Here is a 24266-nt window from a genome sequence, read left to right as displayed (position 1 = left end):
GGGTCTCTCGGCTTGAGATAGCAGCGCGTCTCTCAGCGCGTCAGGAAGGCGGGGCTGCTGCCAGCGGGGTCTGCTTCTGCTCTCGGCTTCGGCAAGTATGGCTGCTTCGTCTCGTCACCACGCGTGTGTTTGCATAGGGCAAGATCGGCAATATTTATACCTTAAAGGTGCCGAGATTGACGTAAGGATGGACATAGATACGTCAATAAAGATGTCATACGACTTGCTCGTTAGCACATTCTTTACTAAAGTTCTCTGTGAAATCAAAACAATGGCCGCACGGATTTTCCAGGTTGTCATAGGCTTGATTTGTTATGAGAACGTCGTATGCCTTATCAGGGGCTGGAGGAATGTCGCTTGTCTAATTAGATCTCAAGCGTTATGACCTAATCAGATAACACGTTCCTGTGCCGTAGTGTGACTGCGTCAGATAACGGTATCTGCATCATGGGGGCTTTTCTTGCCTCATGGGCTGACTGTTAGTTAACTTGATAGTTAGTTTAACCAGAATAGGGTCAGGAATAGGGGGATCGATTCAGAACCTATAGGAATACATGACAATTGGAACCAGCTGCCTATTGAATTTTTTCATCAGTCCAATCACCTAGTCTTTCGCAAGTCTCTTACATCCTGGCTGTAGTTCTTCTCCACCCAAACATCTGTTTTTAGACTCAATTTGGTCCTAGCACCAGCGCACCTTTTGGCGCTCAATAAATATTATTCATCATCATTATGGATTAAAGGCTGCTCTAGGTGTGCACCACATGACGGGGTACACATTTAGTACATACTTCTTTCCAGTGCATTCTTGGAGAGAAGGCAGGTAATGTGCTGTAGACCCTTCAGGAACCACTTTCCTCCCAAGATGGTATCCTTGGTCACCTTCTATATATAGGGTGGTGGTGGTCCTGCACTGATTCTGGTAGTGTGGTAGGGGTCAATCTCAATGCACACACTGGAACATAACAGTCAACCACTGGTAACATGGTATACTCAAAAGAAGTTCCAGTTAAAGAACCATGTAAAAAAAATTTTTGAAGGAAATGGGAGGCTGGATCTCAAAGTGCCTTATTAAGGATTTAATCCTGAAGCTCTTTCTGTTCTGTTGCACCCAGGGTAATTCCACAGCCACAATTTGAACCATCACCAAAACAAATACAGTTCTATAAATGTTAATAAATAAAACCTTTATATGGTTATAAATTCATAGTCCAGCTTTTTTTTCTAAACATAAGTGATATAACCTGCACAAATCACCTGTCAGTCATATCTGTACAATTCTGAACAAAAGTTGAAAACTCTGGAAATTGCAACCATCAGCATATGTGTGTGTTTAGAAAAGTAAACTGGCAACCTAGCTACATCTTTCACAGTCTCCACTGACTTTACAAATAGCAAGAAGAATGCTTCTTATTTTTACTGTTCTCAATAAAAATAAGCCCTGCATTTAATTCCTAATGGTGGTTGCTGTTGATGTTTCCAGTAACACCCACTTCATCCTTCATCCAATTTGTTTGGTTAACAAGGATAATGTACATCTACTATGGAAAATTATATAGGTCGATGCTTTCCACTAGTAGGATTGAAAGGTGCCTCAATCATGACCGAAAGGCCACATGGAAGAAGGATTGTAATATGTTTATTGTATTTGAAAGACGCAATGTACATAAAAGACAGTCATCCATTTGTGTCTGTGGACTAGCGTGTCCATTACAGATCAGTAGTCAAATCAAACCAGTCCTAAATGGTGTGCTGTACCTTTATACAGAACAAGCGAAGAAGTGAAGGATTCTAAAACAGTGTTGTGCTAGATCAGTCACTAGTATTGACAATTTGCAAAAACATTTTCAACAGTCCCAGCTGTTGGGGTCATATTAAATGGGAAGTCTCTGTAAAAGGCCCACAGAATTAATCCAATTTATTAAAATAACTTAACTTCCTTTCAATCCATTCTATCAGCAGCTTCCAGCAGGTTATCGGTTTTTATCTCATCGTATTGCTTATGTTCATACTTGGAAACATCTTCCTGAATCAGGACGGGAATTCTTCTGCTGGTGCATGTAATGGGTGTGTGGGTATCCTTTCAAACTTCCTGGGTCATTACACCTGTAAGAGGCTCCTTAACTCTAGTTAATTTAAGAGAGAATACTTTCACAGGTGTCTAGATTCAAACTTAAGCTCATCCATGTGTCTGCATGTAAACTGCATTCCATCAAGCCTCCTTGAATTCGCCACATGATGCATCACCTGTGAATGTACTTAGAAATATTATAGTATATGCCTGAATTTTTCTGCCTAGCAGTAGAATTTCAAATTATAATATCTTGTATACAAACCTGTCTTACCTCATACACGCAGATGTAGTTATTATTTCAACTTGCCACTTATGAACTCTCTCGTGTCAGTTCAGTATTATGAAACTGATTTTAAACAAATACATTTCAAAACTCTTTTCTGTTTCACGTTGATAAAAAATGCTTTGATTTTCCCTATTTTATGTAACTTTGAAGGCTGATTTGCACGTCATATCAAAATCCAGTTTGATTATACCTTCTTTGAGCTAGAATTTCCATTACTTTGCAATTTCTGATGAACCTCTTGTTGTTACAGGTTGAAAACTCCGCCCTGAATTCCCAAAGCAACTCTCTTATGAACCAGAATTCACAACTGTTAATTCAACATTCTAGTTTGGAAAGTGAAAATGAATCTGTAATGAAGGAGCGAGAAGAACAGAAATGCTTGTATGATGCTTTGGTTAAAGATCACGAAAAGCTGGCACATCTTCATGAACACCAAGCTGCAGAATATGAATCTCTTATTGCCAAACATGGAAGTTTGAAATCTGTGCATAAAAATCTGGAGGTTGAACATAAGGAACTTGAAGATAGGTAATTTTCAGTTGCTGGGTACTCTCTAACTTGTGGGCTAATTAGGGAAATGTGTGGTTCCCATGCTCTTATTTGAGGTGGTGAAATTGCTGAATGTTCACCACCAGTGGGGCCTCTGCTGGCACAAAGCCATCCGCCACAGGATTACTGGATTTGCAGCATTGGGAGGCATACCCTATTTTGTACTGGGCTCCCAGTACAGATGTTTCTTGTCTGGATCCACTAAACATAGAAGACTCAGGCAGGGAAATAATAATAGAACTCACAAGCAGAGAGGAAGCTCATTATTTTTTTGTATCACTGTAACGTTTGTCAAAATGATGGGTCTTTAGGTACGGCAGACCGTCTTTCACTGGAAAGCTAGAGACAGCCACCAGAAACTGGTTCTCACAGGTCCATCAGCAAGACTCTGAAGGAGCCGGTTTGCCTTGTATTGGGTCTTCGTTAGTGGACAGTCTACAACTGGGATTGATGTAGACCAAGGGATTATAAATTATTTACATGTATTACATAAAATGATTGTTGAATATTTTCATAATTGATTTAAATCATGTGTTTTCCTATGTTAAAATGTCTTACTGTCCTAGTTTTTCTCAAGCCATACTTTTAGCTTACTGATGTCTTTAATGTGTGGTGCATATTAAGGCAGGTAGCACATTTCTTCTCATCCTAGTTACCCTCTACTCCACCTGACATAATTGTGTCTAGCACCAGGACATTGTAGGGTAACAAAGTGGTTTACAATGTATAAGTAATCTTTTTAATAAAGTACCATGTCTTTTTGTACTAAAGAAGGCATGCATAGTTAGTCAATGTGTGCAACCTGCATGTCACATGTTCATATCCTACTGGGTGGATTTAGTCTTTCAATTTTCCGGGTTTGACCCAATTAGTATCATTATTGGGTATTAATTATAGCTTTTGATTATTAGGTAGCAAATACTTGAAACAGGTTGAGAACATTTTGTGTAAAGGGATACTGTTGTGGATAGCTGCTGTCGACATTGTGGGTGGATTTCACTACACTGTTGTTTTTATTTCAGTAATTTTTTATTGAAAAACAGATTTATATATACAGGGCACAGCATACATGGGGTACAGTTAGCAAAAGCCCCCGGGGGAGGCCTGGCATAGCGAAGTACAACAAGAACTCGTGGGCCGTTTTTTTTTTGTAAACATGGCAGCCGCTGTCTGTATCCCCCTCAGTGGTGAGAAAGGAAAGATAGAAAGGAGGAAGAAGAAGGTCTTGTGCAGGGTCTGTCACACACTTTTCATGGGTTCGGGTACATTGGTCAGGTCTCGGTCTGTTCCGCCTGTGGCGCGGAAGGGTGTGTTTGGCCTCGTGTTCGCCATCCTAGGGTGGTTTGTGTGAGGACAGGTAGTTGTCTAGAGTGTGCCACATTTCGCTCTTTGTGTGTGTTCTGGGTGTGTGGTTGGACGTTATAGTGTCGGCTCCTCGTAGCGAAGGTGACCCAATTAAACCAGGCCTTGAACGTAGCTTTCCCTGTGTCCTTCCAGTTGGTCAGGACCGTCTTGACCGCCGCAGTAAGTAGGAGGTCTATGAGGTCCCTGTCTTCTCTAGCCTGGATTGTTGGTGCCATGAAGGCCGTGGCCAGGCTGTGGAAGTCTAGTTGTAGGGGGATGTCTAATGTGTTGTTTATGAAGTCACTTATTCTGCTCCAGAATACTCTAACTCGTGGGCAGTGGAATATTAGTTGGGCTAGGTCTCCTTTCTGTTTGCTGCAGTTCCAGCATGTGTCGCTGTCTCTTATTCCTATTGGCGCCAGGCGTGAGGGGGTCCAATATGCCTTGTGTATGAGCCAGAATTTGGTTTGTGCTAGGGTGGTAGTTACTTTTTTTCGTGTTGTTGATGTCCATAGGTTGGATCTTTCCCTCTCAGTTAGTCGTCTATCTAGGTGAGACTCCCAGTACTCTATTGCTTTATTGTTTAGTCTGGACGCACCTGGGCTCAGTAGCTTGTAGAGGTGAGAAGTTTGGTGTCCTATTTTGTTTATGTTGGCAGCATATTGTAGTATTGCTGGGGTCAGTTTGTTGAGTTCTGCCTTGGTGATTGCCACTTTGATCTTGAGGAAGTTATATAGCTCGATGTTATCCAGTTTGTGTTTATCCTTCAGTGTGTCGAAAGTGTACTGTGTTCCTAGGGTGGTCAGATGGTTTGTTGTAGATATACTATGTTTGTACCATGTGTGCATGTTGAGTGTTTTCCCCCGGTATTTGAACCAAATTGATTCCCCACTCTGTATTCTTGATGCTAACGTCCACCTTCTTGTCGAACTTAAGGAGGGCATTCCTGGTGTTCTTGAGTATGGGATTGTTGGCGTTCTCCGGGTGTTTGGATGCCGTCAAGAGGGATATGGGTCAAGGCCTTTTAGGATTCTTTTCTCCAGTGCTAGCCACGCTGGTGTGTATTCCTGTTCTGGGGTTAGCCAGTACAGTCCTTGTTTGGCTGTACAGGCCATGTGGAAGTTTTTGAAGTTTGATAGGTTTAGTCCCCCCATGTTTTTGTTGAGTCTGAGTTTTTGTAAGCTGATTCTGGGCTTCTTGTCTCTCCATAGGAAATTATTTATTATCTTGTCGAGCTTTTTGTGGAAGTCCTCTGTGTTGCATAGTGGAAGCATGTCAAGCGTGTAGGTCACCATAGGCATCAGCATCATCTTGACAGCCTCCACTCTGCCCCACAGGGTGGTGAATTTGGGCAACCACGTTTCTACCCTGGCTTTCACTTTGTTTAGTAGTGATTTTTCGTTTAGATCAAGCGTGGTCTTGAGATCTCTTTCGAAGAGTAGGCCCAGGTATTTCAGTGATTTTTTCTGCCATGTGAGCCCCGCGTCACCTAGCACCCCTTGCATTGTATTTATATTCAGGGGTTTGCACTCGGATTTATCTCTGTTTAGTTTGTAGCCTGAGGCGCCTGCATATTGGTCTATGGTCAACATAAGAGCTGTTATTGATCTAGCCGGGTTTTCCGTATTGATGAGGATGTCATCTACATATGCCGCTAGTTTCACTGTCTCGTCGCCTACCGGTATGCCTGTAATGTGTTTGTTGGTCCTTATCATGGTTAGGAGTGGCTCTAGGGCTAGTAGGAAGAGGGCTGGGGAGAGCGGGCATCCCTGTCTTGTGCCCCTTTCTAGAGTGAGTGGTTCTGATGTTCCTCCATTTCCCACAATCCGGGCTTTGGGTTCCCTATATAGTGCCATCACCATCCTCCTGTTGTTGGATCCTAGTCCAAACTTCTGCATGCACCTCTCTAGAAACGGCCAGGACACTCTGTCGAATGCCTTTTCCGCATCTAAGGCGCTCATGACAGTGGCGTTGTTGCCCTTAGAGGCGTGATTTATCAGGTGGCACAGGAGTCTGGTGTTATCATGTGACATCCTGTTTTTGAGGTAGCCTACTTGTGAGCAGTGTATGAGCTTTGGCAGGAAAGTATTAAGTCTGGTCGCTAAGATCTTCGCGTAGATCTTGCAGTCCACGTTTATTAGGGAGATTGGCCTGTAGTTCTTGGGGTATTGTGGGTCTTTTCCTTCTTTTGGAATCACTATGATGTTGGCTTCTGCCATGGTTGGTGTCATGCTTCTTTCTGGATGCAGCTTGTGAAGACCTCAACCATTGTGGGTTTGACTATGTGTAGGAATTGTTTGTAAAATCTCGCTGTGTAACCGTCCGGGCCTGGTGCTTTGTTCTCCTTGAGGTTTGTTACTGCCTTTTCTATCTTGTCTCCTGTGATTCCTAATTCTAATGTCTCTCTTTGTGTGTCTGTGAGTGTAGGCATTGATAGTTTGTCTAAGAGGGCTGATCCACCGTCCTTGTTTAGGGTCTTGTCTTCCTTGTATAGCTGCTCATAGAACTCTTTGAAAACCCTGAGGATTTCTTTATTCGTGGTTTGTGATTTGTCGTGGGAGTCTGTCACAGCTGCTACTCCGTGTTGCCTTTGTTTACTTTTTAGATAGGAGGCGAGTGCCTTCCCTGCTTTGTTTGCCGTACAGAGGTTGATGGCTTTATATTTGTTCAGCCATGTTCCTGCTCTCTCGCTAAGGATCTTGTTTAGCTCATATTTCTTTTTCGTTAGTGTTATGAGCGTATTTCTGTCCCTTAGGTTGGCTATGTGTCCTAACTCTAAGTCTTTTATCTCTTTTTCTAGTTCTGAGACTTTCTTGTTTCTCTCTCTGTTGTTCCGCCCAGTGACGGAGAGTTTTTCCCCCTGACGGTGGCTTTCAGGGCATCCCAAAGGGTGCCCCTGTCCGTTTCTGGTTTGTTGTTTAGGTCTAGGTACTCCTTTATGGAGTCTTCTATTTCGGCTGTGGTTTCTTTGTTCCTGAGGAGGTCGTCGTTGAATCTCCATCTGCACGCGATCTTCTCGTTGTGTCTGCCTGAAAGCGTGAGGCTGATGTGTGAGTGGTCTGAGATTGATCTTGGTGCGATTTCTGTCTGATCTATAAGGTGGGTGTGCGTTTCCAAGAATAGAATGTAGTCAATCCTGCTGTATGAGTTGTGAGGGTGCAAGTAGAAGGTGTAGTCCCTTCCGTCTGGGTTTTGGAGTCTCCATGGATCTTTTAGCTTGAGCCTGGTGCACATGTTCTTGAGAATATTCCCCCCCTGTGTGTCATGGCTAGGTCTTTGTGGGTGTCTGTCTGTTGCCTGGTCTAGTACTTGGTTTAGGTCGCCCGCCACTATTAGAAGGTCGTCCTCTGGGAGTGCGCTCGGTTTCTCCTCTACTTTTGCCCAGAAGTCTTTGTCGTCTGTGTTTGGCCCATAGATGTTGGCGATATGTAGTGTTTCCTCCCCTCTGGTCAGGCTTGCTATAAGGACTCTCCCTTCCTCATCTGCGTATGAATCGTTTAGAACTAGTTTGGCCTTCTTGTTTATTAGTGTTATGACCCCTCTTTTTTTGTTGCATGCCGGGGAGCCTATTGTCTGCTCTATCCAGTTAGCTCTGAGGCGTCCTATATCTTCTGCGGAGAGTTTGGTCTCTTGGAGGACACACACATCTGATTTTACCTTGGCCAGGTACTCTAGGACTTTCCTTCGCTTTACTGGATGGTATAGGCCTTTAACGTTGAAAGAGACTACTTTTAGGTTGGCTGCGAGGTTGTTCTGCCGTTTATGTGTCATTCTGAGTGTTGTAGGTCTTCCCTGTTGCGTAGTGTATGCTATTGATATACCTTCTTGTCGGTGTGTTGCTTAGCCTCTTTGTTTGCCATAGTTCGCCTTCCACCTTTTGGCGGCCTAGACTGACCCTGTTGGTAGGCAGCAGTGTGTGTGTTCCTTCTAGTTTTGAGCGGTAGTTGCATAGAGAAGACAGAAAGCAAAGAAAGGGAAGAATAGAAAAAGTAGTAGACATAGAGACCCCATATATCTGTACCTGATGACCTCCCTCCCTCCCGTGTCCCCCCCACCTCCCCCGTCTTTTGCTTCTCACCTTTCAAAAGAGACCCGCACTGGAGGATCAGGCCAATCTATTTATTTATTTAGAGATGCGTTTCGGCAAATTACGGCCTTTTTCAATCTATGAAGTCGCTGTTGTTCAGTGCAAGGGATCAGAAATATCCATATTGCTTGAAGAGTCCGTCTCATATCGACGAAGTCACGCTAGGCTAGTCCAGTGCTCACTCTGGAGATTAGTTTCTCCTCACCGACTTCTTTACGATGTTTGCCCAACACTGGGCGCAGTGATGATTTAATTATGTTCATCAAAGTGGTCTGCAAACATTGCGCACTGACTGCCGGTGCAGATGGGTGGTAAAAGACCACAACCCAATCGATGTTTTTCATCAAAGGAGAGACCCACTGCACTCCCATAGACAATTTGGTAAGTCCATTTATTCCAACAGCAGTTTTCTCCAGTAGAGCCCCATGACGCGTTTCAACATCTCGTCTTTTTCAAGTGGGTGTGGACTATAGTAGTAATGACCTTGTGTTTATATAGTCACAGGCAATGTGGGAATTGTGGTGTCACAATATTTAGTATGGTACTTTTTATTCTCTTGGTTCCCACTTAATTGCATAATTCATAGCTGTTTAAACTCAAACTGTGACATACAGCCAGTCTCTGGGCCCTTCCTCCCAAACCAATAACGGGCCACATCGGTGTGTTCAATGCAAGAGGCCATAACTCAGCATATTGCTTGAAGAGTCCGTCCTGTACTCCGAATAGACTCTGAAGTATCTAGAAGCAGACATGATTCATGTTTTTGCTATATTTAGTAAAATTCAACAAATCTGAAGTCAAGTTTTAGGGAATAAAGCAAACTTTTTGGTATTATATTATTCCCTTCCCCTGAAATTATTGGAAATGTCTATTTTTCAAAAGAAACAAGAACAATGTCTGTTCAACTGATTTGGGATCCTATTATTACCTGGATGCAGTCCGTTTTTTTCCTTTTAAGTAGATCTTTAATTAATTTACTTATTTACTGCTATTTATATGCATATCATGATCCTACACATATTTTTGTTGCAGTATCTACGAGTGACTGTGCTGGATTTACTCCAAGGCTGCACTGGAGTATATCTTATTAACTATTTTGAGTCCTTTTTGGTTGCAGTATCTTACTCCTTTATGGGGGAATGGGGGTTGTATTTGCATGCCCCTCCCTAAACCCCTCCGCACCCCAAGCCTATTATTACCCCTCCCTAATGCGGTCCTATTTAGTAGTAAGTATTCCCCATTTTCCTGACATCCCCCAAATTCTTCCCGCATTTACTGCTACCTATATGTGCGGAGACCTTTGCAACCGTGGCAGACAACACTGCATAGAAAAGTTAGGATAGTGGGCAGGTGAAGGTCTCTGCAAGTAGGTGTGTTAAATAAATCTATTATTATGTGAGTAGTTATTTTGTAGTACTACTGATTATACCACAAAGTGTTGTTTGTAATTAAGTCCCTAATGGTTCTTAGCAGAGGCAAGACATCATTGCAAGTACACATTGTAGCAACATTGATGATGTCACTTAATGATAGGATGTACATTTTAAAGTTGATACAAGTGTTAAGTATTATGAGTATTGTGCAGATATACATTTGTCATGAACTACCACAATTTAAAAACATCATCCATTTTATTTTCGTTACCCAGGTACAATCAGTTGCTAAAACAAAAGGTGCAGTTAGAAGAACTGGAAAAGTTGCTGAAAACAGAACAGGAAAAAATCCTGCTTGAGAACAAAAAGCATGAAACAGTTTCAACAGATTACCAAAGACTTTGCGATGAAAATGAGAGGTATTAGAAAGCTGTGATTTGGTATTAAGTTATTCTTTTTTTATAGTAAATGGGAGCCCACAATACCAGTGTAAACCCTGCCTTTATTTTTTTATGATTTTCTTATTAGAGTTGGCGTGTGATGTCGCTTGCCAACTGTAATAACGAAATGCCATAGCTGTATAACTGTAATAAGTTATTACATTTGAGTTGTGACAACCGAAAGCCTCCTAGCAGCAGCCAAGGTGAAACGGGTCACAGAGCATAATTACAGCTGATATTTAAACCGAAAGAACAAGAACTGACTTTTCACTTTGATATGTATTTCTAAAATCTGTGATCAGCAGAAAAGAGTAAGTATCCAGTATTATGGGTGTCTTTCATAGATTCACATGCCTGAATCATTCCCCGTCGTCGAGACGGGAGTCTCTGGTACATAGAAAAGTAATGTCCTATAGACATACATAGAGAATAGTAGGCCTAAAGGCCTCACCTTAGTAACATGACCATGTCCTTTTCTAAAAAGGACCAATCTCTAAACAAGAGCCAATCAGCTATCACCTCCCTCTAGAACCTTCCTGGCAGGAGCCTCAGTCCCTCAGATTTTCTACCGCACGTTGTGCTAAGGGAGTCTCCGCTGAGCTCTGCTCAGATTCTGTGTTTATTTTCACTTCATTAAATACTTTGCTTTTCTACGATGGATTATCTTCAAATACATTCTTTAAAGAATGTCTGGTAAGGAGAAGAAAGAATTTTATTTTAGAGCCTGTGCTTCTTGTTCCAAGAAGTTGCTCTGCTCTGTTTCTCACACTGACCGCATTTTCTGTCTATACCGCAGGCCAAAGACTGCAAGGTATGTCGCACATTCTCAAGTACATTTTTTGAGAGGTCGTGAAGGGCGACTTTTAATATGGTTAAGACCAGAAAGGAGGTTTTTTATTTTCTCCAGTTACTGTGATGAGGCGTTGCCCTCAACGTCTAGGAGACCTCAAAAGAGAAGAGAATCTCCTCAGACTGATTCCTCAGGGGGACGTCCTGAGAAGGCCCTCAAAAAGACCACTCATGGGTCTTCTGGGCGCAGTCCTTCAAAATCTCCTCACTCTGTGGAAAAGGAGAGTAAAGGACTTGCTTTTGGAGAAAAATCATATAAAAAAGACGACTTCTGAGCCGTCAAAATCACCTCCTCTGATCATGGGACCCCTCAGAAAGGGCGTCTTCTATACCTCCTGAGGTAAAGACTAAGAAGCCAACATCGTCAACAGGATCGTCGACGGGAAAAAAAAACATCATCATTGCCTATTGCAGCCTCTTCGTCTATGATGGCCTCGTCTACGATGGCCTCATCTACGATGGCTCATCTACGACGGCTCGTCTACCACGACTTTGTCGACGACGGCCTTATCTATGACTACTCGTCTACGACGGCCTGTCTACGGCATCGACGATGGCCTCATCTACGATGGCCTCGTCTACGATGGCCTCATCTACGATGGCCCCGTCTACGATGGCCTCATCTACGATGGCCTCGTCTACGATGGCCTCGTCTACGATGGCCTCGTCTACGACGGCTCGTCGACGACGCTCTCGTCGCCGACGACGCTCTCGTCGACGAGAGCTTTGACGAGAGCGTCGACGACGACGAGAGCGTCGACGATGACGAGAGCGTCGACGATGACGAGAGCGTCGACGAGGAGAGCCTCGTCTATGTCTGCTGGTCTATGTCTGCTGGTCTATGTCTGCTGGTCTATGACTGCTCGTCTATGACTGCTCGTCTATGACTGCTCGTCTACGACGGCCGGTCTACGGCATCGACGAGGGCCTCGTCTACGATGGCCTCATCTATGAAGGCTCATCTTCGATGGCTCGTCTACGACGGCATAGTCATCGACGGCCTTGTCTATGACCGCTCGTCTATGACGGCCTGTCTACGGCGTCGACAAGGGCCTAGTATAGAATGGCCTCGTCTACGATGGCCTCGTCTACGATGGCCTCGTCTACGATGGCCTCGTCTATGATGGCCTCGTCTATGATGGCCTCGTCTATGATGGCCTCGTCTACGACGGCCTCATCTACGACGGCCTAGTCTATGACGGCGATCTACGAGGGAAAATCCGCCAATTCTGGAATTTCTTATAATGTGGTAGAGAGGGCTGCTCAACGTTTTAAGATCTCAATGACCTCTCAAGAACAGGCCTGCTTCTTGTATGACTTCAAAGAACCTCTCAAGAAGGCAGTAAGGTCAATAACGATTATCAATTACCTATAGTCAGAAGGGGTAAGGGTCATGCAGAACCCCTCCTCTGTATCACCAGTGATCCCTCAGTTGGATAAGAAGTATAGGGCGCCAAATACAGCACCGGCGTGTTTAACAGGACATCCTAAGCCGGATCCGTAGTGACACAGGCGGCCCAGAAGAACTCCAGGAATCCTTCGGCCCCTTTGTCGCTTCCTCCTGATAATAAGGAAAAAGAGTGGACAACATTGGGAACAGGTTTTCCTCAATGTCGGCAATGACGGTAAAGGCCGTGAACGCTCTAGCGCTCTTGGGACGCTATCATGTACAATTGTGGGCACACATAGCCCCATACCTGTCGGAATTGCCAAATTCATCCAACGAGGAAGTAAAAAGGATTCTGCTAGATGGTGAAGCATTGGCGTCAGAAACCATAGACTGCGCGATGGATATCGCTATGACAGGGTTCCGCCAGTTGGCTGGAGCAGCAGTCTTGCGGCTCCAAGGATGGCTAAAGGCAACCTCTTTCAGTCCTGAGGTACAAACAAAGATTTTGGACATGCCATATGATAGCCAGTTACTATTTGGCACAAACAATTGACGAAGCAGACACTGCGAGAGCTTTGGGCACTCTTCAGTATAAGAACCAGTCCTTTAGTAGAAATAGAGGAAGAGGACAGTCTTCCTACAGAGGAAATTATCAATACAAGTCTTCCTGCTCTTCAGGCCAGAGTAGACCTCAATACCAACAGCGCCAACAACAGCAAAACAAGCAATCTTCTTTTGGGAGGTCGTCCTTTCAAGGTAAAGGACAGCGGAAATGACAAAAATCTACGGCTCCTTCTATGACAGACCTCGATTATGCTGCAGATATTAGCACTAGGGAGAGTACCTCCATCTCGGAAGGGAAAAGGGTTTTCTTCCCGCTTCTTTTGATCCAGAAAAAAGACAAGAAGTGGAGACCAATCTTGGACCTCAGGGCCCTCAACAAATTCCTAAGAAGCAGTCGTTTCGCATGGTAACGATCCAGGAGGTCTTGCGACTACTGTAAGAGCAGGATTTTAGGGTGTCCGTAGACATACAGGACGCTTACTTCCATATCCCAATTCACAGGAATCACAAAAAGGTACATGAGATTTGCAGTAGCGGGCAGACACTTGCAGTTTTGCGTTTTGCCCTTCGGGCTCAAGTCTGCACCGCGCATATTCAGGAAATGTCGTACCACGGTGGCGGCATATCTCAGACAGTGCCATCACCAAGTCTTTCCGTATCTAAATGACTGGCTGGTCAATGCTTCATCCTTAAAAGACGCGTCCAGGTCTTCCAACGCCTGTTTAAAGCTTTTCGATTGCTTGGGTCTCACTCTCAATCTGGAAAAATCGGTCCTACAACCTTCTCAGTGCATCAGTTTCCTAGGTGCAACCCTGGACACACGGTCGGCAAAAGCTTTCCCATCCAGAGAGAGGATGAACAAGCCCCTTGCACTAGCTGCTATAGTAGCCTCGAAGAAAGTCTTGACAGTCCGCCTCTTCAAATCCCTCCTGGGGATGATGTCAGCGTGTATCCTCCTGATTCCTCACTGTCGACTACGAATGAGGAATCTACAGGAGGCGCTCTCAAAGCAGTGGGTCCAATGCACAGGGTCATTCGAAGGCCACATAAAAGTGCAAGAGCTACAGATAAGCGGGTAGTGGTCTCCTATGGAGAAGAAACTACATATCAATCTGCTCGAATTGCGGGCGGTCTTCCTGGCCCTTCATGTTTTCCTGCCAAGAATCAAATATTCCCTGGTGCTCGTCCGGACAGACAACTCCACGACTATGCACTACCTCAACAAACAGGGAGGGACACACTCGCTGACACTCTCTCGCGAGTCGCAAAAAAATCTGGAATTGGCTCATACTCCACAATGTAACCCTAAAGGCGGAATATGTCCCAGGCGCGGACAATGTACTCGCCGACGCGTTGAGCATGCAGAAAACAACGTCACACAAGTAGGAGCTAGATCAACAAATTATCGACCAGATCTTCTCCAGATGGGACACGCCGCAAATCGATCTATTTGCGACGAGAATGAACGCCAAATGCCCACACTTCGCAGGTTGGCATCCCCAGTCAGGGTCTCTAGGGAATGCATTTTCCATCGCATGGCGCAAGCGTCTTTGCGTACGCCTTTCCGCCATTCCCGAGGCTTCCTAGAGTCCTCAGGAAAATTTCGGTGGAGCCTTGTACTCTAATTTTAATAGCCCCAACTTGGCTGAGGCAACATTAGTTCAGAGCTCCGCCGTCTATCCCTGGAGCCGCCGATCCACCTGCGGCACTATCCATCTCTGCTCACAATGAACAACATCCGGATCTGAAGTCTCTCAGGTTAGCTACCGGGCTCCTGAGTTCCGAGAGTTCCACAATCTGAATATTCCACAAGACTGTAGGGACATTCTTGCCAGAGCAAGGGCAGATAGAACGACCAAAACGTATTCCCTGAAATAGAAGCGCTTTTGTGTTTGGTGTGCAGATCAAAGCATTCGGCTTTTCTCCTCCTCACCGGAGCAAATCTTACCTTATCTATTACATCTGGCACAGTAGGGCCTAGCCCACTCCTCCATTAAAGTACACTTAGCAGCAATATCTCGTTATAAAAGAACTTCAATGAGTCAATCTCTCTGGTTAAGCAGGTCGATTAAGCAATTTCTAAAAGGATTATACAGATCTTTCCCACCAGTAAGTGTGTTAAAGTACCTAGTAGTTGGCAATGATCAGGAATAATTTGAAGCATGCTTCTCACTCTGTCACCTTCTGAAAACATTGAGGTCTGCTGAGTAACGTCTATGGTTTCCACCTCAAAGCTTTATGAAAAAGATGGACAGTAAATCGTTTCGGTCAATGCCAGTGCCTTATGGAACTCTCTCCCTGTGCCCTAATGGCAGAAACACAACTATTTACCTCATAGAAGGGTCTAAAGATGCATTCACATGGGGAAATCAATCTCTGCTTAATCCAGTGCTTAGTTGCCTATTCAAGTCCTAAGCACTGTATAAGACTGTATTTGTTGATTTGATATGATATACACATTTTGAAACTTATGGGCCTGCCTGTGATAGATATAGCCTTTCAACCATTATTAGGATTTTTGTTCTGATACGTACACTACTATGCCACCAGGTTTTCAAAGTTTTCTGAACAAGCTCCAGTGCCTCTCTGGAGGCTATGGTTTGCAAGTCATTCTGCAAGAAGTTTGAAATGTTTCACTCTAATCCCCAGGACTTCTAGTCCATTTATATCAATAGTGTGCTGTAAAATAATCAGTTTTCTCCTTTTTTGTAATAAAAAATGACTTGAGGTAGAACCCTACCAAACCATTCTAGAGGAATATGGGCACATTTCCCTTGTTATTCAGAACATGTATTGAGCCTCTCCACTTCACAGTTCACCAGTGTACCTAACTAATGAATAAATACACAGTTAAATAGATAAGTGTAATGGATACTACTGTCAAGTTCTTTATTTAGCTACCTTGCTTCTTTTACTTTCAGACTGAATCATACCTACTGTCAACTTGTAAGGGACAATGAAGGTTTACAAAGTGATCATAAAAATGTGAAGAGTTTACTCAATAACGGTAAATTAGACCAAGCACGATTAGAAGCTGAATTCTCTAAATTAAAGGAGCAGTATCAACAACTTGACATCACCTACACAAAACTAAATAACCAGTGTGAGGTAAGTAATTTTCGGTGTTTAAGAGTACCATTGTGTTTTCAAAATTATGTTTAACATATTCAGAAACTGCAAAAATATTTTACTTGTTAATAGATTATACATCTAACAAGAAACACAGATTGTAGTGTTGTGTACTGCATTCAAGCAGCTTTGAGTATAATAATTTAATACGTTTCTGGATTAACAAAAAAATAAAATAATATCAAAATAAAAAATGCTCCAAAAAATATTCTGATGAATCGAAGCCTGTCAAGATCAATTTGAGTGCTGTTTTTTGTGTTTGTTTAAGAGAATTTAATTAACTTCGGCTACTTGAATAATTCCTTCAAGTATGAATCAACCCGCACTATATCCCAGAGGTGATCACTGACTTATCTTTAGTTTTTGAGTCTGTGTTCAGCCTTTGACCTTTGCGAGATACTATCCCATTGAGGCTTGAGAGCATATGTGAGCTGGAGTGCTTTAAAGTATAAAAGTATCAAAGTACTAGATTTTGTCAAATGAACTATCATACAATCTTGCTTAGGTAGAGGACGTGTGAAAGGAAAGGACGTAGGATATCAGTTTGCAACATTTAAATGACTAAAATAGCTGTACAAGTATTTCAAATTATATCAGGATTTATGAAAGCACAAATGAAGCACATTTTGTTGTAAATCTGAAGTGTGATGGAAACAAATATTTTACTTTACTTGATGATGTACAAATTTCATGTTATTTTATTTGTTCAACTGCATTTCAGTGCGAATTTAGTGGCCATTTCAGTGGAATTGTCGGAATTGTTTATATTAAATAGAAACAAAATAGGCGCATAGATGCAACCTTGTTGTATCCAAAACTAATTACAATTCATACAAAAATGTATCCCATAAGCCAGGAAGCCTTCATAATATGGTTCGGGAATACGTTCTTTGTGAAGGCGGTACACTAACTGTGGAGTTCTCAAGACCAAATTATAAATGCAAGTGTCTAAGGAAAAAACTGTGGCATCTGTCAAAGCAACAATGTCTCCTTTGCATGGGTGGGTGTTTTTAATCAATTTGGAAAAGTCTTTAATGATTTTGCAAAGGAAGGGTTCAGTTTATAGGAGCAGTAATCCATAATGTTCAGGCCCATGCAATTCCACTTACAGAAAGAGTATCCTGGGTAAAGATTGTTGGGTGTCTTTTCCATGTTAAGGTTAAGTTTCAAGTTAATATTTTCTTTTGTCTGTTAGCCTTATGGTGAGGTTTATGTTGCTTGTTCTACCAGATGTTGGCTTAGTACTATTAAATTACCTCTTTGGTCCCAGCATTTGGGCAATCCAATGGACCTGTTGAAAGCAGTTTAGAAACTCTACAGGTCTCACAATTTTCGAGTTGATTGCCAGTCTTTTGTCATCTGGGGAATTGGATTCAAAGACTTGGCAGACAATTTCACTGTTGACAATATCCTTCACTGGATGGTTGCCAAAATGACTCCACCAAAATGAAAAATTGCACACTCTTGGGAGAAATGCGTTCGGAGAAGATATACAGAGTGTCCAGTTGTTCTTTGCTTCATGCATTTACAAAACATTGTGGTATGGATCCCAGGAGTGAAACACTGTTAGGGAGACTACTGGTACGAGCTGCTTTTGTGAAGGTTCTCTTTTGGTTAGACATCTGAGGTCCTTCCATCAAAAGTATTAGGTATTCCTAGGAATCTTTTAAAGATGTAAAAATTGAAAATAGAATAGAATCCCTTAGAAGAAAAGACTATGTACCTTTGGTAACTTTGGTTGTAATAGCTATTGTGTTCCCTGTGTAGATTGATTAACATTTATCCACTTTCCATCGCAGTCCTCAGATTTTCTGATGCCCGCTCAACTTTACAATTCTGGGAACAGGAGTAGTTGATGCGACTGAACTACTTAGGTACTAAGTTGTCATCAAATTTCACCACCAGAACCTGGGCTGCAATGGGAATTCACAAGGACATATTATCAAGCCCATTATCGCCGTTTTAGCAGCAGTTTCCTGTCGCTAAAGCGGCGATAATTTTATGGCAGTTCTTGATAATATGCTCCTTGGTTGCTTTTGGGTGATTCTAAATACTCTCTTCTGTGACTACCAGGCCAATACTGTGTCTATTGATAGGTAAGGGGTTAAAAAAGAAAGGAAATTTAGTAAAGAGGCTTTAACAGCAGTAGATATGCACAAGGTTGACACTGATATTTGTATATTTTCATATAAGGTGCATTGATGTATCTACTTCGGTTGTTCGTAACACTGAAACCTGGCAGGCTTTCAAGCATGAGTTCATATTTATCTGTAAATAAATGTGGAAATACACCAATTTCAAACAATTTTTTTTCACAAAACCCAAAATAAATATGTATAAATACAGATTAATTTACTAAAACATAAATATGGATAAATACAGATGGAAATAAATACCACAAAACCGAGAGCCCTACTCATAATGAGACCATCAATCTTGATTTGTATTTAGCCTCAAACTATTGTAAGTCTTTTCCCCGTCTTTGCTTTGGTGTACCACTTACACTGTCTATAACCAGACTTCTTCTCAATTCAAACACCTGTGTATAGCTGCACAGACACTCACTTTTCCTTTAGATTAAGGGCTAATTAGAGAAATTGACTGTAGCTGAAAATAAACTATTTACTAAATCCTAGGAGACTCCACCAGAGAAATATCCTTCACCATATGTACACATATGGACCAGAATATTAAAAGAGAACTGCTGCTTTGCAGCTTATTGCCTTAGCTGTTCATCTGCTGATTAGCTCAGCTACTTCTGAATGGGTTATCTACTAAACCGATGAATGGAAAGTTGCAGGAAATTGTCATCTTTTAGACTGCACTAAAACTTTTGAAAATGTCCCCACATTTATTAGTCTGAAGAATTTTGGCAAAATATCCTGATTTATTACGTTTGGTTAAAGGTTACTGAAAGGCCTACAGAAGAACCTCTGCAAATAGGTCCATATACCCCTGTTTTTGCAGAAAGCCAGCCAGGTTGATGACTGTATGGTGAAGTGGTAGGATTCCTAAGTTGACTATACAGAGCTCTGGTTGCACGTTTTATGATCTTGCGCGGTAGCACACAGATGTATTAGGGGAGGCCCACTGGTGCACAATTAACACGAGTCAAGTCTGTTGAACATTAGTGAGTTAATGGATATTTTACCTTTGTTGAAAAGGATCAAACATTTGAACGTGTGTATGTTAAATAATGTGTATTGTGCTGTGCTGTGTATACAGGATTCCTTTTTTAGGTCGAGCCTAAGCAAATGCGAAGCATTTGCTGTCTGGTTAGGTCGAGCCTAAGCAAATGCAAAGCATTTGCTGTCTGGCTCAAGAACTATTGTCGCCCGTTTTTGGGAATGTGGACACGAGCTGGGCACGAGCGCAGATTTCACCTCGTGGGCGCGCACGGCGCCGTGCCCATCTCGTGCCTCACCTTCCCGTGCGCAAACACACACACAGCCACACTCACGCATGCGCACATACACAGCCACACGCATACACAGGCACACACACACTGCATACACACACGCACCCCCCCTTAAACAGACACACGCGCACACAGACACATGCACAGACACACTCGAACACACACACACGCGTACACCGTCCAGGCGCCTCCCTTCCCACTACTCCTAGCCCAACAGAACCCCTGTCCCCGGCTGACCGGCTCTGCAGCGGCCTCAATGCCGGAGCGAGTCCTAGAGGAGATAAAGTGAGCGGGCTCTGCGGCCGGTGTTGCGGTTTTGCTGCGAAGGGAGCGCTGGGTGTTCACCATACTGCCGGCACGGGTTGCGCTAAATGCCGGGGCCTCTCACTGCCCGGGCTCTCTCAGTGCCATTCCTCTTTCTCTCGGGCTGCTGTCAAGCGGCGCTGCCACTGGGGGTCGCTACAGCCAGTACCGCGGGCCGGCCGTTACACTCTCTCTATTGGCAGAAGCAGAGGTTTCCGCAAACACAAAGGCTCAGCCACTAGACCAGAGACATAGAAGAGCGGAAAATGCTGGCGATTGCATATGGAAGCAGCGGCCATCATAACAACTCCGCTTTGATGCTGCTCGCGCGGTTGAAAATTTACAACTACTGAATTTGAAAAAAATAAACAGTTCGCTTTAAAATACTTTTTTTGTAACTCCCTACACATTGCGCTCTTCAAACGCATGTCAGATTTTTTTAGTGTTTTAAAATACGCTTCTGATAGTCACATTGCTTATCAAACTAGAAAGAAACGTCTGCATTTTTGTTTGAGCGTTTTGCTGCAGTAAATGTCCTAAAATCGATGGTGTGAGGTACACTTAAAGATGGCTTCTTGACCTACGATCCGTCCAGAGCGATCCCTGCCATGTGTGTCCTCTTTTTGTGTTTTTGCTTGTCCGTGTTGTTGGGTGGGCTCATGTAAGCCGGTCGAGAGAAGAACAGCTGTGAGGCAAACTGGTTGCTGCCTGCTTAGGGTGGAGTTATCTTTGCATTCTAAGCTTTTTGCTGCAGGGCTGCTCGCCTGCTGTCATTCTTTACAGTGCACATGGCTGTCTTGCTGCATTTATCAATAGCCATCAATCTTCCAAAGTTTTCAGTGGGGCGACCTGCCCTTTCACTTACATAGCTTCAACTTTGCATTGGAGCGGATGAGTACTTCAAATGGCCACGGGCTAAAATCGGATTGTGGTATTTATGCGTTTTTATATAGCGCGGACTTTACCCGATGGTGTCAGAGCGCTTCACAATAGGAACAGAACTGATTCATGAGAACATTACAAGTGAACAAATTACAAAAGCAAACGTTACAGCAAACAAAATACAAGAGGTAGCAAACGGTGCATTACAGGAGGAAAAAGTGACGTGTGCAGGTTCCAAAAGCGTACAAAGTACAAGTAGAGGTAGAATACTGCAATAAGTGGAGGACACTCAAACACAAGAACAAACGTTACGTAGGCAATGGTGGCACTTGTGCAAGTATCGAAAGCAAACAAGTTGTAAGAGGTAGCAAACAGTGTGTTACAAGAGAAAAGTAACATGTGCAAACACAGGTAAAAGGGTAATACTGCCTGTGTGTGTGGGGGTGCGAATGCAATTGGTCTCGCATTTGCAAGTGATTAAGCTATTGGCATTGTAAATGACAATGCCATGTATTTATCTGTTTTCTAAGCTAACACATAAATAACAATTTTGTCATTTACAATGCCAATAGCTCTAACTTTTGCAAAGGCGTGACCGTTGCATTGTAAATGCTTGTTTATGGATGGGTTGAAAAGAACCCCAAGGATCCTGACTATGGGGTTCAAATTGCATAGAGCTGGGGGCAGGGGAAATGCATTGGGTAATGAAAGTACATCATTTTTGGATGAGACATACTGAGACAGGTACCTAAAGGTAGAATGTAAAAGTAGGTAAAAGGGAAAAGATTTGGGGTTTAGCATGAAGATGAGACTAGGACCCAAACTAGGAAAACAAATATCCCCAAAGGTTTGAACATATAGTAAGAAAAGTGCAGCGGTGCCAGGGGCAGAGCTTTGTGGTATGCACACTGTAAGTGGTATGGATGTAGAACATAGCAGTCCAATGCGGCCTACCAGGTACCACCCCTTCTGCAATAATCAAGCTAAAAACTGCATCAGTGCTGTTTCAGGGGTGTGTTACTATTAGTTTAATGTATTGAAATTTTTTTATATCATTTATGGTATTTGGTTTATGCCTCCTAAGTTGTGTTATGCAAAATTATTTCTCCATTTCCTCTGCAAAATCTGTTGAGGCAGCTACTACAATTTGTCTTTGGCTAGCTTCCTCAAAGGTGTTGGATGATCAGGACCCCTGGCTCTTTGGCCCCCCTGCACAGAAGGACTTGCAAAAGTCTATGCCATGTGTTTGGGTACTCCAAGTAGGGAAGTGGATCCTTGGATTCATTTATCTTGGGACTCATTCTTCATCCCACCACGGAAGCCTATCCAGGCAGGGTCACCTTGAAATTTGGGTGGGTTTTTTCTTGTAAGCGGGTCCATCTGCTTTTCATATGGTTGGACCACCTTTGAAATGGTACAGTTAAGGCTGCAAAAAAGAGTGTAGCCGATAAAGCTAAGACGTGTGCTTCAGCATTTCCACCACCGAAGGTAAGTTATTACTGTTGAATTGTGTTATATATATATATATATACACCATGTCCAAGGATTGAAAATGTCTCACTAGTTTGTCAATTTTAGGATTTAAATATCTGAGAATCACTAATGTTATTAACATAATGCCTTTTTACAGTTACTGAGCCAACTCAAAGGAAACTTGGAGGAAGAAAATAGGCATTTGCTTGATCAAATTCAAACGTTAATGCTACAGAACAAGTCATTACTGGAACAGAATATGGAAAGTAAAGATATTTTCCATGTTGAACAAAGGCAGTATATGTAAGTTTATTCTCAATAAAAGGACTTTGAATCTGTAAAGAGTTTTTATGAATGCAACATACTGGCTCAGACATTTCATCCTCAGATGTGTTTGACAAATATTTAAACTAGTTTAAACATTTGTACGACTATCACAATCATCATTGATTGACTCTAAATTGGACAATTTAACAATGTTAAGTAAAACCTGCTCTGAGTGATACATTTATTACTCTATTCTTTTGTTTTTAAAATGTGATAATGTCCTTGTTAGTAATGTAAGAGCATTTTCAATCCGTTTACAAATATTCTAGCACCTAAATACTTTTCAATATGACAAGGACTCCTTTGTTCTGCAATTCTGTCCTATTTTTTGCATCAAAATAAGTTTTGTTCTCCATGATGTTATCTGAGATTTTGCCTAAAAAAAAGCAGTAGTGTGCAGACTCTTGTACGCAATCAGAGGATGCTCAAGATCAGCATCACCTACAACAAGCATTGGAAATGCAATAGGGCTCGCATTAGGAAAGTTTGAGCTATTGGTCTTATAAATGAAACTTTTTTTATTTATGTGTTATTTTTTAAAATAGCTCGATTGATGGCTTTGTCTTTTACAATGCCAATAGTTATAACTTTCGCAAATGTGACACCTATAGCATTTGTAAGGCAACATGTTTTGTATTTACGTGACTTAGATGTATTGATATTACAAATAACAATGGCTTTTAATTTTTTTAAATAATTAATGCTTAAATAATTTATTTAATTTGTAATGGCAATAGCTTAAACTTTTGTAAATAACTTTTGTGAAGATTATGTTCAGTTTTTTTTATTGTGACGAAAATCCAAGAACAGAAGTGAAATATTAACATCTTTTTGTGATTTGTAATAAAGCGTGAAAGCTTGAAAACAGCTTGAAACATTGAAAGAACATATTTGAACCAGGGATGCTGTGGTGGTGCTGAGTGATGCTGTGGTTGCGCTGAGTGATGCTGTGGTTGCGCTGAGTGATGCTGTGGTTGCGCTGAGTGATGCTGTGGTTGCGCTGAGTGATGCTGTGGTTGCGCTGAGTGATGCTGTGGTTGCGCTGAGTGATGCTGTGGTTGCGCTGAGTGATGCTGTGGTTGCGCTGAGTGATGCTGTGGTTGCGCTGAGTGATGCTGTGGTTGCGCTGAGTGATGCTGTGGTTGCGCTGAGTGATGCTGTGGTTGCGCTGAGTGATGCTGTGGTTGCGCTGAGTGATGCTGTGGTTGCGCTGAGTGATGCTGTGGTTGCGCTGAGTGATGCGGTGGTTGCGCTGAGTGATGCTGTGGTGGTGCTGAGTGATTCTGTGGTGGTGCTGAGTGGTGCTGTGGTGATGCTGGGGTGGTGCTAAGTGATACTGGGGTTGTGCTGAGTGATACTGGGGTGGTGCTGAGTTATGCTGGGGTGGTGCTGAGTGATGCTGGGGTGGTGCTGAGTGGTAGAGTAAATATATTTGCATAGTGCTATTGGTATGAGCTTGCGACAACGGAGAACGAGTTATTTGGCAATAAAAAGAGTGAGCCTAAAGGAGGGACAGTGTGACAAGTAGAGAGAAGAGACTGCCTATGAAGTACTGGTGGGAGAGCCGTATAGAGAGACTGAATGGATGAGATGGAGAGACTAAAAGGCTGGGATGAAAAGAGGGTCAGGCTGAAAAACCGAGAGCCTCTGGTGAAAGGAGGGACAGAATTACGAGGGGAGAGATAGCTCATGAAGTACTGGAGGGTAGTGCCATTAGAAAACAGTTAAAGGCTGGGGTGAAAGGAGGAGTCCACTAAGAAACTGAGAGCCTCTGGTGA

General features: G+C 42.8%; 1 protein-coding gene across 4 annotated transcripts in view; it reads left to right on the top strand.

Moving 5' to 3' along the window:
- Positions 1 to 24266, top strand: part of CCDC88A (coiled-coil and HOOK domain protein 88A) — an 822041-nt gene that overhangs the window by 621121 nt on the left and 176654 nt on the right. For all 4 annotated transcript variants that reach the window (XM_078649494.1, XM_078649496.1, XM_078649495.1 and 1 more), the window contains exons 20-23: positions 2611 to 2888; positions 9989 to 10132; positions 15878 to 16064; positions 22319 to 22464. In XM_078649494.1, the coding sequence (XP_078505620.1) occupies positions 2611 to 2888; positions 9989 to 10132; positions 15878 to 16064; positions 22319 to 22464 (755 nt within the window). The remainder of the gene's footprint in view (positions 1 to 2610; positions 2889 to 9988; positions 10133 to 15877; positions 16065 to 22318; positions 22465 to 24266) is intronic.

This window comes from Lissotriton helveticus, chromosome 6 (genome assembly GCF_964261635.1).
Source record: "Lissotriton helveticus chromosome 6, aLisHel1.1, whole genome shotgun sequence".
NCBI lineage: Eukaryota > Metazoa > Chordata > Amphibia > Caudata > Salamandridae > Lissotriton > Lissotriton helveticus.
This window is presented reverse-complemented; position numbering and strand designations above follow the sequence as displayed.